General features: G+C 36.4%; 1 protein-coding gene across 2 annotated transcripts; it reads left to right on the top strand.

The window, feature by feature from the left end:
- Nucleotides 1-844: 844 nt before the first annotated feature.
- LOC125650256 (uncharacterized) lies at nt 845-16,336 on the top strand. 2 transcript variants are annotated; one of them, XM_056166370.1, is made up of 4 exons: nt 845-1,097; nt 13,752-14,290; nt 14,378-14,426; nt 14,657-16,336. In XM_056166370.1, the coding sequence occupies exons 1-4, from the start codon at nt 1,038-1,040 to the stop codon at nt 15,428-15,430; spliced, it is 1,422 nt and encodes a 473-aa protein (XP_056022345.1). In that variant the 5' UTR covers nt 845-1,037; the 3' UTR covers nt 15,431-16,336. The 2 variants fall into 2 exon arrangements, with proteins under 2 accessions (XP_056022345.1, XP_048734338.2); XM_048878381.2 differs by lacking the exon at nt 845-1,097 and adding an exon at nt 9,350-10,364.
- Nucleotides 16,337-17,914: the final 1,578 nt, after the last annotated feature.

Here is a 17,914-nt window from a genome sequence, read left to right as displayed (position 1 = left end):
TATACGACTCAAGCGCCGAAAACGTGCATCTTTGAATACCGGTATTTTTTTACTCAAAGTCAACAACGCATAATTTAATAGATACTATATATAAGTTTGGACAATATATAAGGATCACCGGCGTATCTCTGTGTCCATAATCCATCTTCTATCCTCCCATCCCACTTTGTGCATGGTCCATAACTTGTAATGGAAAAAAATATATATAACAAACTTGTCACAAGGAACAAACCTCGGCCCAAACATCTTTGTGAGCGGCAAACAAGTTAGTTCTATCCCCCCCCCCCCCCCACCTCCCTCATCTTTGTCTGAGATCTTTTTTCTTTCAAAATCTGGGAATTGTCGAAGATAATTATGACGTGATATGAGGATAACCAACACTTTTGTAAAGATACTACATTTAAGAAAACTGTATGGTGTATGATTCAAAGTAGAGAGCCAAATTATCAACTTAAGCATTTTTTCCCTTCATTTTTTATTTTATCTTATCATTAGCTCGCCCTCTTTATTTTAAAGATTTTGTGAATAGTACTGTTTAACACACTCCGCAGGATCCGCCTTTAAAAACAAACACGTACAGGTACGGATGAATTATTTCAGATATACATGTATACGAAAGTGACTTCGCACCAACAGGTAAGCTAAGTTTTGAATCTTAAATTCTATCACAGGTAAAAAAAAAAAATCACATTTATTTTGTGTTAATATAAAAACTAGATAGATTAATCCATGTACTGCTTTACAACTTCATGGATCATTTCGTGTTAAGATTTTACATCTGTTGTTACGTTTCTCGAGATCAGATTGACTGTATCTCTTTTTCTCAGCCTTTGCTCGATACAAAGATCCTATTCCAACACAGCCGGAAAATTCTCAAAACACGTGATTCTGTTCTGAATAGTGGGGAGCGAAGTATGCGTCATGCAGTTTGTTTGAAGCAGGCTTTATGGCAGTCTTTTACGTCGACAGATAGTTAAGTTAAATACATTTTGTTGTTGTGCAGAACACTCCTTTGCAAAACAGAATTTGTAGATGAGATGCTTTGTGGTGAGTTCATTCAGTGTGTTCGTCGCTGGAGGACTGATATAGATCTATTGGTGAGTATGTAATGGTGGAAATCGACAGTATATTGTTTATTGATTTTGTTCTTCAAGCTTGTTTATAAATTACCTTCAATATATTCTCTTTAGAGAAGTCGAGAGGCATAACCTTAAACTGAATACCTTCAATACAGTACACAACTTCGAACTCTCAGTGTTTTGTTTTTTTTGGTTTTTTTTTACTAAAGCGAGATTAACTTGCTTCAATGTTCTTGTAATTACAAGCTATGGAACGCCACAGCTGTCTTAAGGCTACAAAATACGCATCATATTGTCATAACATACAATATTAAGTCTATTCTCTATATCATTAAGTCTATTCTTTATATCATTAAGTCTACTTGATATGATATGTAGTGAAAACCCTATCCTATGATGTCGAAACAATGTATTACATTGCCGAATGCGCATAATATTCAGTCTAAAATCTATAACATTTCGTCTAAACTGTATTTTATTAAGATGGATCGATCCTCATGTGACTTATCAATAATAATGGTTAAAAGTGCAAAAACTGTATTAATTTCCATTCAATATAGTTAAATTTAAACAATAACCAAAGAAAATGTGTATGTTGCCACATTTTTAAAGATGTCAGACATAAAAAAATCGGAAGTATATGTCAACATCAGAAAATCACATATTTTCGTTATACAGACTAATCAAAATAGATAAAATCTTGTTGAAATGACAAATTTTAAATGTCAACAGTTAAAAAAAAACCTGTTAATTCATAAATATGTATAAATTTATTATTAGGGAAATCATGCATAACAGACATGCAGTAGAAGAAATACCAGCATAGGAGTTATTGCCCTTGACAACATTTTTTTAATTATAAAAAAATTATCTATAGAAAATATACACTTTTTCAATATTAATAGTATACCAGATTTTTTATTTTATGCAGTGAATAAAATTCCTCTGAAGATATATTTCTTTCATGCGCAAAGTTTAATTTGATAAAGATTTTTGCAAAAACCTATGACATCACACGAGGATCGATTAATTCATAAAGCAATGGGTTCACACGTTATAAGATATCAAAACAACATGTCATACGGTCTTTTTAAATAATGACACTAAAACCATATTATATTAAGTCTATCAACTCCACTTGATATGATATGCAGTGAAAAAACTATAATATGAAGTCATGACTATACATCATTAAGTAATTTTTGCATGACATGTGATTAAATGTGCAATAATGATGTCAAAACGATATATAATTAAGTAATTTTCTTATATCGGTTTGTCGTCTCTATATATTATATACTGTTTTAAATGATGCATTATGAAATATTTATAATATACTACTCAAAATTTGATAAGGATCATAGATATTTTTCTGTTTAAAAAATTAATAACTGCATAACTGGCAATATTGTGTCCAAGTGAAATCAAAAACGTCTTCAACAAACTTGCACGTGCATTTCATGCCATGGGAAATGCGTTTCTCATCACAGTTTATGCTTTTGCTACCATTGCACGATTTTCAATCAGGCATCGGTGTCTGATTCTTTCTAAAATTTCAAACTCACTTGAGTGTTTACACTACGTTTATCAACACAATGCCCCCTCAACGTGTAAGGCGTCGCCTGACGACAGAACAACTAGGCAGAGGTATTGGAATGTTTGACGCTGGCTATTCACAACGTGACGTTGCAAATGCACTAAATGTCAGCCAGAGCGTTGTAAACAGGCCCTGGAACCGACAGCAAACTTTTGGTACAGCAGCACACCGACATGGGGGTGATCGTCAGAGGTCAACAACCCAACGCCAAACCATTTTGTGGCTCTTCAGGCACGACGCCATCCCTTCTGGACAGCAACCAGTATACGTAACGACCTCCTGAACGCCTCGGGGGGTGAATGTGTCCACTCAGACGATACGGAATCGGCTTCACAATGCAGGTCTCAACTCGAGAAGGGCATGTGTTCGAGTCCCTCTGACTGTTCAACACCGGCGGGAGCGATTGGACTGGGCTGAAGATCATGTCACTTGGACACAGAACGATTGGGTTCAAGTTCTGTTCACCTATGAGTCCAGGTATTGTTTGGACTTTACAGACAGGAGGCACCGAGTGTGATGACGACAACGTGAACGTTTCCATGATGCCAACATCAGTGAACATGACCGTTATGGTGGTGGTTCCATCATGGTCTGGGATGGAATCAACAGGGATGGAAGAACAGATCTTCATGTCCTGGAGAGAGGAACAATGACGGGGGTGCGGTACCGGGATGAGATCCTTGATGTTTACGTCAGACCCTGCGCTGGTGCTGTTGGCCCCGAGTTCATCCTGATGGATGATAACGCCCGTCCTCATCGCGCCAGGGTTGTGGAGCAGTACCTTCAGCAGGAGATAATTGTCCGTATGGACTGGCCAGCGCGCTCGCCGGACTTGGACCTGATTGAGCATGTATGGAACATGCTGCAGGTTGCCCTTTCACGCCGTAGAGCACAACCCACGACTTTGGCAGAGCTCGGAAACGCCCTCGTGGAAGAGTGGAACAACCTTCCCATTGGAAACATCCGGGTGCTTATTGACAGCATGGCTCGACGTTGTCAAGCCGTCATTGATGCAAGGGGAGGCCATACCCGGTATTGACACTTCATCGACTAAGTGTAATGATGGACCATCCCCCCAAACTGTGTAATTCTTTCTCTGGTTTGCTGTTAACTTTTTGTAATGAAATGCTTTTTGGTGTTGTTATCAGATTTCAAGCATTCCGTATTGATAAAAGTTCATGCTGTTCATGAATTTTCATTCATAACCTCAGTCTGAGTAAACACGTTTCTGAATCAGATTTATGTCTTTTGTTATGTTAGTGGTAAATTACACACATATAACCTAGTGATCCTTATCAAATTTTGAGTAGTATACACTGTCCACATTAGGTTTCATTCTCTTGTTCGTACATTACATAACGCTGCGTTATAATACACTGTCAAGGTAATGCACCGTTATGTTGGTTGATTAAAAACATTCGGAATTTCTCGTACCAAAAGGGCTAGTATGAGAAAAGCATTCTCTGTACCTCTGTCAACGGCTTTTTCCAGAAATCTTGTAAAAGTTTCTAATATCCAACGTTTATGTCTTGGACTAAATATTTAGTCATATCATGAAATGAATTTGGTGCAATTAAATTGATGCTTACTGTAAATTGTTTAAAATCGCCGTTTTCTTATCCTACATGTAATTTTGGAACTACATTTGTACTTCGTAATATGCGCATTAATGTAGGACATTCACGTTTTACTTACTTATCCTCTTCGTCCCCAGTGGGACATAAGACTTCAACAAGTTGTCTCCATCTACCTCTGTCCTTGGCAATATACTGTGCCTGTCCCCATGAGTAGCCCATTTCCTCAAGTTCTGATGTTACGGTTCTCCAGGTGGTACGTGGTCTGCCTCTTTTCCTCTTTCCAGGTGGTGTCCCGTGTAGAGCTACTTTGGGAATCCTGTTCTGGGGCATTCTCATTACGTGACCAAGCCATCTCATTCTTTGTTTTATCTTTGTGCTGATGTTCTTGCTTTTGCACTTTTGGTGTAGGTTTTTATTACTGATTTTGTTTGGCCAAAAGATTCTGTTTATTTTTCTAAGGCAGCTGTTGTGGAAGGCCTCAATTTTTCTCATATCACTGTCTATAACACGCCAGCATTCAGACCCATACAGGAGGACTGATTTCACATTGCTGTTATAAAGTTGGACTTTGGTCCTCAGACTGTAGCTGTTTGATTTCCAGATGGTTTGGAGTTGGGCGAATGCTGCACGTGCTTTGTTGAGTCTTGCCTTTATGTCTTTCCCGGCACCGTTGTCCTTGCTAAGTATGCTTCCTAGGTAGGTGAAGTCCTCTACCTCCTCTAGCGGTTCTCCATTTAAAACCACAGGTTCCACTGGAGCATTTATTGTCATCACCTTGGTCCTTTTGTTGTTGATGTTAAGACCAGTTTGTTTGGCAAATCACGTGGTGGAGATTTAAATGTATTTACATGGAATCAAAAGTAAGAAAGGCTGTAAAATTACAATAAAAAATTGTAAAATAAGAGACAAACAACTAAATGGTAAATATGCAGAACTTTATCAGAGTGTCAGTGGGCTATAAAAACAGCCTGATGTATCACATGTTGCGGGAACTTTAAAAGGGAAAGGAAACGAGAATGATTGTTTATATCATGTGATTAACAGGAAAAATCATGCAACTAAAAAAGTTTATAGGCCTATCTATGCATTTTCTCTGTTTAGTGTGGACAGGACAAAAGATCGTCCAAAACGAATATGGTGTTTTTCTGATAAAGCAAGACTAGGAAAACATTAGGTTGAAAAAATCCTATGAGAAGAAATTGGCAGAAAAACATATTTTGAACGAGGTAAACGAAGATGGGGAAAATGTGGGCTTTCTGAAATTAGTCAATGGGGAGGGGGTGAATTACTTCAAATTACCCCAAAACTGTAACAAGTTAACTTTAAACTGTTCATGGCCATCTAGAAAACTGCTGATAAATGTGAACCCCAAGTGACAATATATGTATATACAAATACAGAGAATCTATTCACTGAAGCTGTAGTTAATCAGCCTGAATAGTCTGGAGAATTAAACATTAAAGAAAAATGTGCGACATTTGGAAAACTATCTAAGAAAACACATAGTCATGTACATAGCACAGGAGTTGTAAATTTCATATCATTATTCCCAGGGTAGAGGTTCTGACTCCAGGGCAATGCTAAAAGATCAAATGTCATAGTATAAGTGTATGGTTGGTATCTACGTGCCATAAATGAGATTGTTCCTCTAACATCATAAACTGCGTTTTTAATATGCTCATTTTTCTTTCGTTCATATCTGTTTCATTCACATGATGCGGAATGCAGACTTTATGTCTTAGACGACAACATTGGATATTAATAAAAATTTTGTTTTCTTATTTATCCTAAAATAATTTAATTCTTATTGTATCCTTGTCTCTGATTGGTCAAATTCCAATTGAGGAACACAGGTTATTTTTGTATAACCTGGTTTGGTCAGCTGGTTTGGTATGGGGACACACCCCCTTGACAACCAGATGTCGGAACTATTTTTTTCTCTCTCTCTAAACTTCTATGGGATAGAAAGTCAACGTGCACAATAAAATACTTCGGTTTGATACACATGTTGTTTTCTCGTTGTCAATATTAGCATCTAGGCCTACTTGTACGCAAATCACTTTTGTTAAACATCTTTCTCTGTATGTATGGTCGAATAATACTATTGATAGATTAAAACAAAATATATTATATTCGAATTAATGATTTGCCAATTGCAAGTAAGCATTACCCTGTTCATTTTGAAATACATTTCTCACTGGGGAAAAGAAGGGGGGTGCATTGTTTCATTCCTTGATCCGTCTTTCAACAAAGCAAGCAAAAATTCATACGTCACATTTTATCACATGACGTCAGACACATTGACATGTGGATGCTATTTGTTACTTGCTTACTTATTTTCTTGTGTCGGATTTACTATTAGCGACAACATTGCATACAAGGGTAAGTTTTCATTTAGTAGAAGTTTTCACAGAGTTGAAAGCCGTAAATTATTGCATTTTCTGATATTTCAAGATTTATTTTGGGTAGGCCTAAACAATGCAATTTCCCGTATTTTCTCAATCTGTCGGAGAAGAGCGACTTCAAAGTCGATCTCTATCTCTAAAGGGCAGCGAAATACGCATTACATGGATAGTCTACACATATTTTCTATCATGATAAACTTCACTTTCGATACAATATTTTGATAAATGGCTAGGCTCCGTAGAACTAAGATTTAAGATGGCGACCTTTGGCTTCGCAGCTAGCGTCTACTATAATCGCGGATTATAAAGCGTAAACTGACCCAAACCAGGTTATACTCGTATAACTTGCCCCAGAATTAAAGTCATTCCTTAAATGTTCTCTTCGCAATATAGAAACCTTCGATGCATCCACATGATTATCTAGTTCAGTATCAGTAATATCGGACATTCCAAACTTTCTTATTCTGCAATAGATCGTGCTTTCAGAGATCGAAAGTAGAAATTTCTTTAATATTGAATGGTCGTTTAAAAGGTTTTCTAAAACATTTTCTGAAACTATAAATTCCCTTGGACTAAATCTAGAAATCTTGTTTTGGTCTTTGAAGACCATATGAAACGCATGCATATCAATTGAATTCCCCAAACGTTATTTCTCGTGCTAATAATAAACACACAGGAGAAATGCCCTCCAAAGCCAAGTTTTCCCAAAATGTGGCGCATTAAAGCATTTTCAAAAAATACTCATTTCATACAAAACATCCACTTTTGAGAGAGAAATCGTCGGAACACAGCATCATATATATGACGACTTAATATCATACGTTGATTTGATACAGTAATATTTCAACACGACGGGAAGCATTGAAAATTAATGAATCTATGAATTTTTCTGATTTTTACATATTATGTAGTTGACAGTAATTGTAACTCATTATGAAAGTATCATATACGGTTTTCACGGAAAATAACCGGAGGGGTTATACATGAATATATGTATCATTGAGACTTAGGGCCTAATGATTATTATTAAAAAGATAATTAACACATAAGGGATTTTTCATTTGTATTGTATTTTATTTGTATATTTATATAAAACATATTTTCACTTTACCCTGTGTCTGGTTATAGTTGACAAGTCTTTGTTTCCATCGCCTGTCATTATTACTGATGCTTTAATAAAAGCGCTTGACGTATTCCGGAATCGGAAACGAAATAGTCTCGTTTTAGATACTACATGAATAAACCACGTGATGCCGTGCAATCACTACCTTAACATATTTTAACTTTTTCTCAATGTATCATATAAACGTGATTTTGTAACATATAGTGGCTTAAGGTAGATCTATACTCGGCCTTAAATGGACTCAACCATGAACAAATTGCCGTTACAAGATAAATATACATTCCAGTAATAGATAGACATTGAAAAATATATATGTTGACACGCTATTTTCATTGTTATTGCTTCTCAAAAGTAAGCACCCCATCAATATTAAGGAAAATGCACTCCTCCTTCTTTATTTTTCTTATTAATTATTATTTTCCCAAACAAATGGGCTGTAATAAGCAGCATAGACTATATACCCTTTATTTAATGGTATGTTATCATTTATTCTAATAAATTGGAATAAATATTTTCACAATGTATAATTTGTGAGCCCAAACATGTTAAGGGAAATACTGTAGGAAATTCCATTTGACGTCAGTATTGGTCTTTTCTCTAATTTTTATGGACTAAACCTTGAATTAATTGTTTTTGATTTACAGATTTTTATCTTAGAATAAGGATTTGAGTAGGAAAATCATATGTTGACGTATTATTTTAGAAGCTATCAGCTCTACAACAAGTACAACCACCCCCCTTAAAATCTTGAAAAATTATACATTATCATATTTTCGTAAGACATGTGAAGTTTGAGCATATTTACAACCTTGAATAATAATTTGAACTATGCCAAACTGTAACTATTATAAGATACATGTGGTTTACAATTAAATTTTACATTTTATCTGGAAAAAAAATATTCTAGAGAGGCTTTGCACAATGTAAATGTAAAACAAAAGTAACAAACTGAATTTTGATGATTTTACTTATATGATTAATGTATACGTGTAATGTGTGATATATCTTAAATCCTGAGACAAAGTTTTATATGAATCTTTACAGGTCATGAAATCATTTACATGTACATAAATTGGATATATGTACATGTACACGTACACCACTTACGCCGGTCTAAGTAGATGCAATCTCAATAAGGAACTAATAGATGCCGCCCCAATAATTTTGAAAAAGGAGAGAGGATGAGGAAAAAATGACAAATTCATGACGGTCGGTGAAATAAAACATTATTTGCAGCTGATCTTTGAAGCTTGCGTCAATAGCTGTGCAACATTGTAGTGCCGCGAACACAACTGCGATATCTGTGGTCACTGAAGCAGCAAAATGTGAACTTTTCATTCTTACACGAGCGTACCATGTATTTGTTGATGATAATTTGGAACCTATTCTAACCGGGATCCTCACAAAAGAAATATTATCATGATGCTTGTGGAAATCTGAATTGGTTTGACCTCCCCCTTTTCGCAATTGTCTCGCCCACTTTCTGGTGCCCCGCAATTCCATATGTTGAACATTTGGATCATAGTAAAACTTTTACATACATAAATAGGTAATGTACACAAAATCTCAACTTAAGACTTGACTGATAAGAAGATAAGAACACCCAGGAAGGAATTGATATCGGATATTCATATCTCGTATCGCCATGTAAAAATCAAATGGATATCGTTAAAATATCACAATCCGGAAAACAGAAGCGTGGTTCCGCATTTACATTTGATAGTATAGGTCCACTTTAATCATGTTATTCGCTCCGTGGGGCGAATTAGTTTGTAGGTGTATCATATGTATACTTTTTTAAATGTACGTATATGATATACCTTTTTTAAAACGACGAAAAGAGCGGGTTTTGGTGGTGGATTTTATTTATATATTATTCAAGAACAAATAATACAAAATTTCAATATCTGACAACCGAGCCCCTGTGTTATTGATGACATAATATCCTTAGCTATTTTTAGCTGATATGGCATGCAACATCTCATTTTTAATAATCTGGCTCTGGCAGATTTTATTTGAAACTCGGTTAGGATTTGATCACTGCATGTTTATATATATTCTACAGATTAGGTGGTTCTTTGGTCACTTGTCTGCTCCCTCCCCCTCCCCCTCCCCTCCCTGAGAACCTAGTTGCTTATGTTCACTCTTCCTGTTCTCTTCCTCATATACCGACCTAGATTAATTTAGTCACGTGCCTAGATCTCAGTGGTACAATATACTATATGAAGTGATCAAGTGTATAAAGTTCAGTGCAAAATACATATGCGCACATCGGAGAAAAGTTACAAAGGAATCGCTAATATTAGGGGACAATTTATACCGGATATTTGGAGCGTGTGCCAGTTATATTTCATTATTTAACATTGTCCATGAATCACGATTTGTTGGCCACTCTTGCATCAAAGACATTTCAAAAGTTGGTGTTGTCATTACATAGGGTAGGAATATGCTTCCTTGTTTGATGTGATATCATGAGGCAGGTTCCTGGGAACTGATGAGGCTATGAGCGGTATCCTCTGGCTAGTACACGCCAGTGCTCTCTTGTGTTGGACCAGTGAAGCACTGCATATGTGTTCATTCAAGGTAACATTGGCAAAAGAAAAGCTATATCTATGTAACAAACTATACCACAATGGCTTTATTATAAACTACAGAACTGTCATTCTCGGAGATTTTTTTTTTTCTGTGCACGAATGCGATTGAAGAATTTTATATCACTGCAATTTCTTCGCTTTCACAAAATTTCCAAATTTCAAAGGGGCATATGCATTAGCTGTCATTTTGTCACCAAAAATGTAATTCAATGAAAATTGTCCCATCTTATCGATTATATATATATTTCAGTAATCAATAACAGTATTTAATGATTTCAAAAAAAATTTACCCTCAAAACGGGCACATGAATATGTGATTTTGGTGATTAAATAATTGCAAGACAATAATTCTTCCTGATGCATGTACATTTCACTAAAAGCGATTATATAATGTATAGTTTTATTAGGTTTCTTTTGTTTTTGTACAAAATAAATGTTTTCCTTAGTCATCAATATATATTCCTATGCCATTGAGATATTCTGAAAAAAATATTGTTGCCATCACTTTCACAGCTGAATTATAAAAAAAAAATTGAAATATATTTTCCCATAGCTGCAGGTCTGTAGCTCTCTGACAAAATATTGGAACAGACCAGAAGTCATTGGTGTTTTCAAAGACAGCTACAGATCTGCAGTTAATTTTTCCACTACATTTGTGTCCAAAGATGCCTTTAAACATTCATTAAAACAAATTAAAAACTCACAGCTTCAAATAATTTTGTTTGTTGGCGTAGCCATGATAGATTTTCCGCTAAGAGTACCACCATTGACCTACACGAGAGACACTTACCAGACGAAGTTTTCCGTTATAGGGGCTTCTGATTTCATTTTACCTTTATAAAAGAATTATGTGTTCTTGAATATGCCTTGTCAGCTATTATTACTGATTAATAGTTATATTCTATCATTTGTCATCACTTCTCTTCATTGTTGTAATCATCTCATATTTGTCTATTTTGGACTCTGAATTAGGAATAAAAGTATTCTATTATATGCTTGAGGATAGGATACAGCACCTACCCCCTTCCCCGATAATGTATTGACTAAAAAGTCACAAGAGGCCCGGGGATCAGCATTCTCGGGGGTTGGGTGGGGTTGGGTTAGGTGCTGTTTCCTGCCCTCAAGCACTTGTGATGATTAGTAAAGTTTTGCGTATGGTTGTTTCTAACATTTCATAATACTTATGGCAAGTTCTCAGCACTGCTAACGTTGATGCTACGCATACAATAAACATACTAATGTACAAGTACTAAATTCCGTCACACTTCACTTTCGAGCGGAACAAACCTGATGTAGGCCCCAGAATATGTACAGGATTTTCATGGTTAAAATCGCAGGGGCTAAGCCCGTTTTGGGTCCGAACTCTGTTGTACATGTACCATATATCTAGATCTATATTTATGGTATCACAGAGTTTGAGCCCAAAACGGGCTTAGCCCCTGTGGTTAAAATGTGAATCGCTTCCGGCGTATTACCGCTGCGACAGATACTTTCATTTTCACCGGCGGATTTAGAATTTTTTTTTTTAAATAAAGCCCCTGCTGGACTCGAACCCAAGATAACAACACGCTATACTACTGAGCTATCCAGATTTACAGTTACATTCAAATGAATTGGATTATAACAGGAATATACAAGTATTGCTGATATTTATATTTTCATTCATGTTTCAAAAGGAAGTCAGCCATTATAAATATGTGTCATATTCCTATCACTCTGTGGTTCTCTCTCTTTACTTTTCGATCTTATACAATTTCAAATTACGCAAGTTCCGAGTTGATAGAGGGACATATAGTATATCCATTCATTAGATATGTCTGCGTTGAAAAAAGGAGGGCAATGAGAGTTTTGCAAATATTTTTATTTACTACTGTATGTTTGTTTCCCCAGGCTTTTTACCTTTTACCATTTCTCGCAAGGAATTCTAAAAAATAAAAATAAAAAATCTGTACGAAACCTTTTCCGGAATGGTTTACTATAAATCGGAAATGATAGGACATGTCTTCCTGTAGAGGAATATCACTCTACAAGTCTACTCATTGAATGTTTTAACAAACAAGAGGCCCAAAGGCCTAATCGGTCACCTAGCTGAGTATTGGGTAGAGGGCTGCGAAATCTGTGATAATTTTCCTGTCCTGCATATCTAAACTAATTTCTAATATTCAGCAGCAATATAAAACAAAATATTGGCCTCACCCAGAAATCTGTATATATGATATCACTATATATGGACCCCACTCAGAAATCTGTATATATGATATCACTATATATTGGCCTCACCCAGAAATCTATATATATGATATCACTATATGTGGGCCTCACTCAGAAATCTGTATATATGATATCACTATATATTGGCCACACCCAAAAATCTGAGTCCCAACCAGGAGAGGGGAGAGGGCGCAAATTGTTCACACATTTAAGTAGAGGAGTTTATGTACATTAAGATAATACATGCAAATTACCTTCCATTTATATAGGAATATTAAAGAGAAACGATTTCTAAGATTCAATACATTTTACTCTTGTTCTGCTTAAATGGTCAGTTTTTAAATTGAAGCAGGCTACTGACAAACAAGTTGATGGTGCAGGGGTTCTAACGGTCTCGTTTAAAGTCAGCATTTCGCAAATTCTATCAAGTGGTCGATATAACAATCTAGTTTGCCAATACAACCTATCATTGGATCAAATGCTGTCTGATGTGTTCCATACCGATTGTTAGGCCGTTCTTGGCACACTAATTTTGACTACGGATAATTCTGTTTACCTTATGAAGATATAGGGCTCACGGCGGGTGTGACCGATCGACAGGGAATGATTACTCCTCCTAGACACCTGATCCCACCTCTGGTATATCCAGGGGTCCGTGTTTGCCCAACTCTCTATTTTGTATTGATCATGGGAGTTATAAGATTGATCACTATCTTTATGTAATACGTATTAACAAAGTCAAAGAAGTCTTTCAAATAATAATGACATTTAATCACTCTGACCGTGTTGGCCCCACCCTGGTATAAAAAATCCTACCCCTGGGATTAACAGCAATAGGTCACCCGAGTCACTCAGGTGACCTAAATAGAGAAGATAAATATTTTCCTGTACATGTACCAAATGTCAACGTGGTGGATCGCAAAGGACAAACAATATTTTAGTTTAGACCACTTGGAAATATCATATTGATGAATGCAGAAAATATCTTATATTGAAAATTATTAGACTGTATATGGTTTAAATATTATGTACCCAAAGTCTGAGCAATGACGTGTCGCAAGTATTTACATGTACTCGCGTATAACGTACATGAAATCATAGGATCGTGTATATCTCTTCTAATGAGTGGTACTGAAGTACTGAAGCGTTTCCTTTTCCTTTTCAGGGACGCCTCCCATCTGAAGATGAGTGGTTCAGGTGCGTACCCTGTCCCCCACCGAGAAAATTTTCCTTGCTCTGTTCAAAAGACTATAAAGAATGCGGCGTTAATTGCACGGTTTTGTCCAAACTTGTTGATGTTTGTCTTTCACAATATGACCGATACTACCCAAAAAGCTTCACAGACAACATTAAGCTAAAGTGCGATCAGAAAGAAGCGTGTTTGGAACAGCGTCCTCACTGTGATATTGCTACGAGAAATGTTTTCGAAACTATTAGTGCGTCGTGTCGCCAAACGACAAATCACATTCAAAGTACCGCGCCATCAACGTCGACACATTCGACAACTCACAAGACTACCACGCAGACGACAGAGGTTCACGTGACAACACAAGTAACAACATTCACCTCAATTTTTGCAGTGGATAATGACACCGTGTCAACTACTAATAATACTCATAATCTAGGGGACCTGGAAACACCCTCAACAAAAGTTCAGTCCTCTTCCTCTCACGCCGCCATCTTCATTATACTTATACTAATTTTGTAAGTTTCAATTTCGATTTTCGTCTTTGGCATTAATTTTTATTACACTAATTTTTGTTCATATTTTTCTTTCTTGTCGTTTTTTAGCGTAATACTTTTGATTGGTGTGTTGTTCGTCGCTTTGAGAGTACGGCGTGTAAGTAATCTGGATTTACTGCATACTGTCATATAGAGATTGTGTATCTAAATCATTAAGTGCTTTACATGAGTATTAGATTTAGTTGGATTTAACTTTTGTTAGAAGTCTAGAAGTAGCAAGCTATAATACTATATTTTTCACAATGTTGCAGGAAATAACGATGCATTCATAATTAATTAAGGTACTTTAATACAACACATTTTGATGACGTTTTGATGTCGTTTTAGAGGTTTTTTGTCACTGTCAGAACCCCCCTTCAACGTCAGACGTCGACCGATTCGCGTGCTCCGATCATCAGGACAGATCGTGGATATGATGTACTTTGTTTCACCCTTAAACGCAAAATGACGTCACAAGACAGCGGAGTCTCATCGTCAAAAGAAATGCCACGGGGATACTACGAACCTGTTCCTTTGAGTAGTGAACATGTTCCTTTGAGTAGCGAACATGTTCCTTTGAGTAGCGAACATGTTCCTTTGAGTAGTGAATATGTTCCTTTGAGTAGTGAACTTGTTCCTTTGAGTAGTGAACATGTTCCTTTGAGTAGCGAACTTGTTCCTTTGAGTAGCGAACATGTTCCTTTGAGTAGCGAACATGTTCCTTTGAGTAGTGAATATGTTCCTTTGAGTAGTGAACTTGTTCCTTTGAGTAGTGAACATGTTCCTTTGAGTAGCGAACTTGTTCCTTTGAGTAGTGAACATGTTCCTTTGAGTAGTGAACTTGTTCCTTTAAGTAGCGAACTTGTTCCTTTGAGTAGTGAACTTGTTCCTTTGAGTAGTGAATATGTTCCTTTGAGTAGGGAACATGTTCCTTTGAGTAGCGAACATGTTCCTTTGAGTAACGAACATGTTCCCTTGGGTGAAGACTACAAACCCGTTCCTTTGGGTGGAGGAGAACCAGTCGTCCAAGAAAGACCTGGAGAAATCGAAGTTTTAGATTTTCATGCGTCTTCAGTGGAAGATGACGTCATAAAACATGGAGCTCAGGAGACAGGCGTGTAGAGTGAACTTGTCAGTATTTACTGCAAACCAATCAAGATGAAATTCTCAACTTATTTAATATATTTATTTACAGATTGAACTTGTAACAGTATTATCCATGTATAGTGCAATAAGTAAGATTTTTTTTAAATGTACGATATATAGAATCATATACATGTATACAAATTTGAAATTTAAATGAGCCTTGAAAGATTTTATATTTATCGAAAGGTTAATACGATTTTGGAGTTTTAGTGTTGGATTGGAACGGTCCACAGATATGTACGTTATTTACAGACAAAAACGTTTGCTGTTATTTCTTACTTTGCATGAACATGCTTAGGTCATGCGCATACTCTATTTCAAGTGAAGAGTGTTCTATACGCTACACACAGGCGCGTAGCCAGAAATAAAATGAAGTGTGCGCCAATTATGGCAAGTGATCTGGTGGCCGCCTCGAGACCCCCAGTGGGTTCAAGGCAAAGCCCTGGTAGGGTCACAGGGGGCGAAACTCTCAGAAGTTCTTGGGTTTTTCCAATAAAATCACCTTTTTTGTTCATATAAACAGGGTTTCTTGTCAATTTCCAAAATAAAGAGATTTTCTAGTGTTTTATTATGCCAACCGTGTATACTAGAACTGACTTTACATTCATTCTAAGAATTGTTTATAGTTTCGAATAGTACATGTATATATGGTCAGGGGCGGATCCAGGAATTGTGGTTACGGGGGGCGCCACTTTATGAGGCAGGGGGTCCAGGAAGCTCCTGGGTTTTACAGATTTTATGGGGCTTGAAACATTTCTCCTATTAAGTCATTTGTACTATTTTCTATCATTTTCATAAGGTGAAATTAATCAAATTACCCAAATTCTAAGGGTTTTTTGGAAAAAATTAAGTTCTCCTAATAAAGTAATTCAAGAAATTAAAGGATTTTGTCATTTATTTCTTCGGGAGTGGAAGAAATTATTGCTTCTTTTATCTTTTAGTACATTTTCCGAAACAAGATGCCGCGATTTACCTTAAATTTGAAAATGTTAAAGGGGGGGGGGGGGGGGGGGGGCGACGGCTGCGTCCCCTTTAAATCCACCACTGATGGTAAACATTACTGATAACAAATAATCCTTATCGGTCTATCACATGTACATATAATACGATATACATTCAAGTGTTAATAATTTGAAATTCAAGAAAGACTTTAAATTTTATTGAATAAATATCATGATGCTGATTAAATCATAAACCGGTACTATTTAATGCAGTTATTTTGGGCACAGATATCTGAACGACAAAAATCTCTCGCGAGCGTGCAAATGACGTGTACGCAGTTGCGTATTGGCAGCTACATGCCCGACTCATTACAAATAATGACTCTACGCCACTTGCAGTTTATGAACTTTTATTAGACCGAGGCTAATACTCTCTTTGATCTTATTTGTTATATTCTGGACCTATTCATGTTTATGTCAGGGCAATTGTTTACCACGTTGTTTTGAATTTTTTTAAAAATGCATCGCACACCATTTTCAAGATCGTTTAAAGTTCATTTCCAGTTTTTATTATATTTATTTCATCTCTCACATGTCCTTAAAGTAACATTTGTGCTTCTCGTTCGCCATTTGGTAGAATAACTTCGCTATATCTGTGGCCTTTTGAAAGAATGGTTTGTCGTATGTGTTCCTTTTTAATGAACGGTTTTTGTCGAGTTCCTTATATGGAGGACCAATTCTTGGCTCTCGTATGTCCATTGAAGAACCCGCTTGTGTGTCTTGTATATTCATCGTGGGCCATTGGGAGGAATATTTGTATTTGGTTGGTTTGAACATATTTTATTGCATATATAATATACAAAAGGTTTGAACACAAGTTCTTACAACTTACGAGGTTCTCACCTTAGATTGATTGATAACAATTGTCATAAAACATGTGTATAGATAAAATAAATACATGTACATTTAGCATAAAGTGAATTACTATCATGAGAATCTGCCTGAATTAAGTATAAATTTGTGAACAGCATTAAAAATTTTGCTGTTAGTTTCATAACCCAAATTGTCACTGCCCCAGTGTATTTCTCAGTTGCCTTGTGAAAGATCTATTTCGTCTTGCGTGTGCCTTTCGAGGGAACAGCAGGCGTCCCTTGTGGAGATCTTTCTTAATAGCCCAAAGTTTGCACATCAAAACACCTATAAGCATGTTCTGTTCATCACTAACTAGTACATCTTGTTTCTTTATACAGAGGTGTTGCATGGAGATTCTGATAACTATCGGTGCCGTATAGATACATACACACACACACACACACACACATATATATATATATATACACTGTATATATACATTTTGTATATAACAATTAGGTACTGAAAATTTTCACCCCAGCCCGGGGTCGAACCACCGACGTACGGCACCCACAGCCTAGCAACATTGTCAAACCAGTGCGTAAGTCCACTCTGCCACAACGACTTCCCTAAAAAGGAAGTTTTGTTATGCGCCTAAAGCGCTACT

This window comes from Ostrea edulis, chromosome 5, assembly GCF_947568905.1.
Source record: "Ostrea edulis chromosome 5, xbOstEdul1.1, whole genome shotgun sequence".
In the NCBI taxonomy this organism is placed as follows: Eukaryota; Metazoa; Mollusca; class Bivalvia; order Ostreida; family Ostreidae; genus Ostrea; species Ostrea edulis.
The sequence above is the reverse complement of the archived record's forward strand: the minus strand, read 5'-3'. Positions and strand labels throughout refer to the sequence as shown.

What these genes read in the sequence shown, in the direction of transcription:
- LOC125650256 (XM_048878381.2), top strand. Translation starts at nt 10,284, where the DNA reads ATGAGCGGTATCCTCTGGCTAGTACACGCCAGTGCTCTCTTGTGTTGG. An exon ending in TGCATATGTGTTCATTCAAG is followed by an intron (nt 10,365 to 13,751) that starts GTAACATTGGCA and finishes TTTCCTTTTCAG; the next exon opens with GGACGCCTCCCATCTGAAGA. An exon ending in TCGCTTTGAGAGTACGGCGT is followed by an intron (nt 14,427 to 14,656) that starts GTAAGTAATCTG and finishes ATGTCGTTTTAG; the next exon opens with AGGTTTTTTGTCACTGTCAG.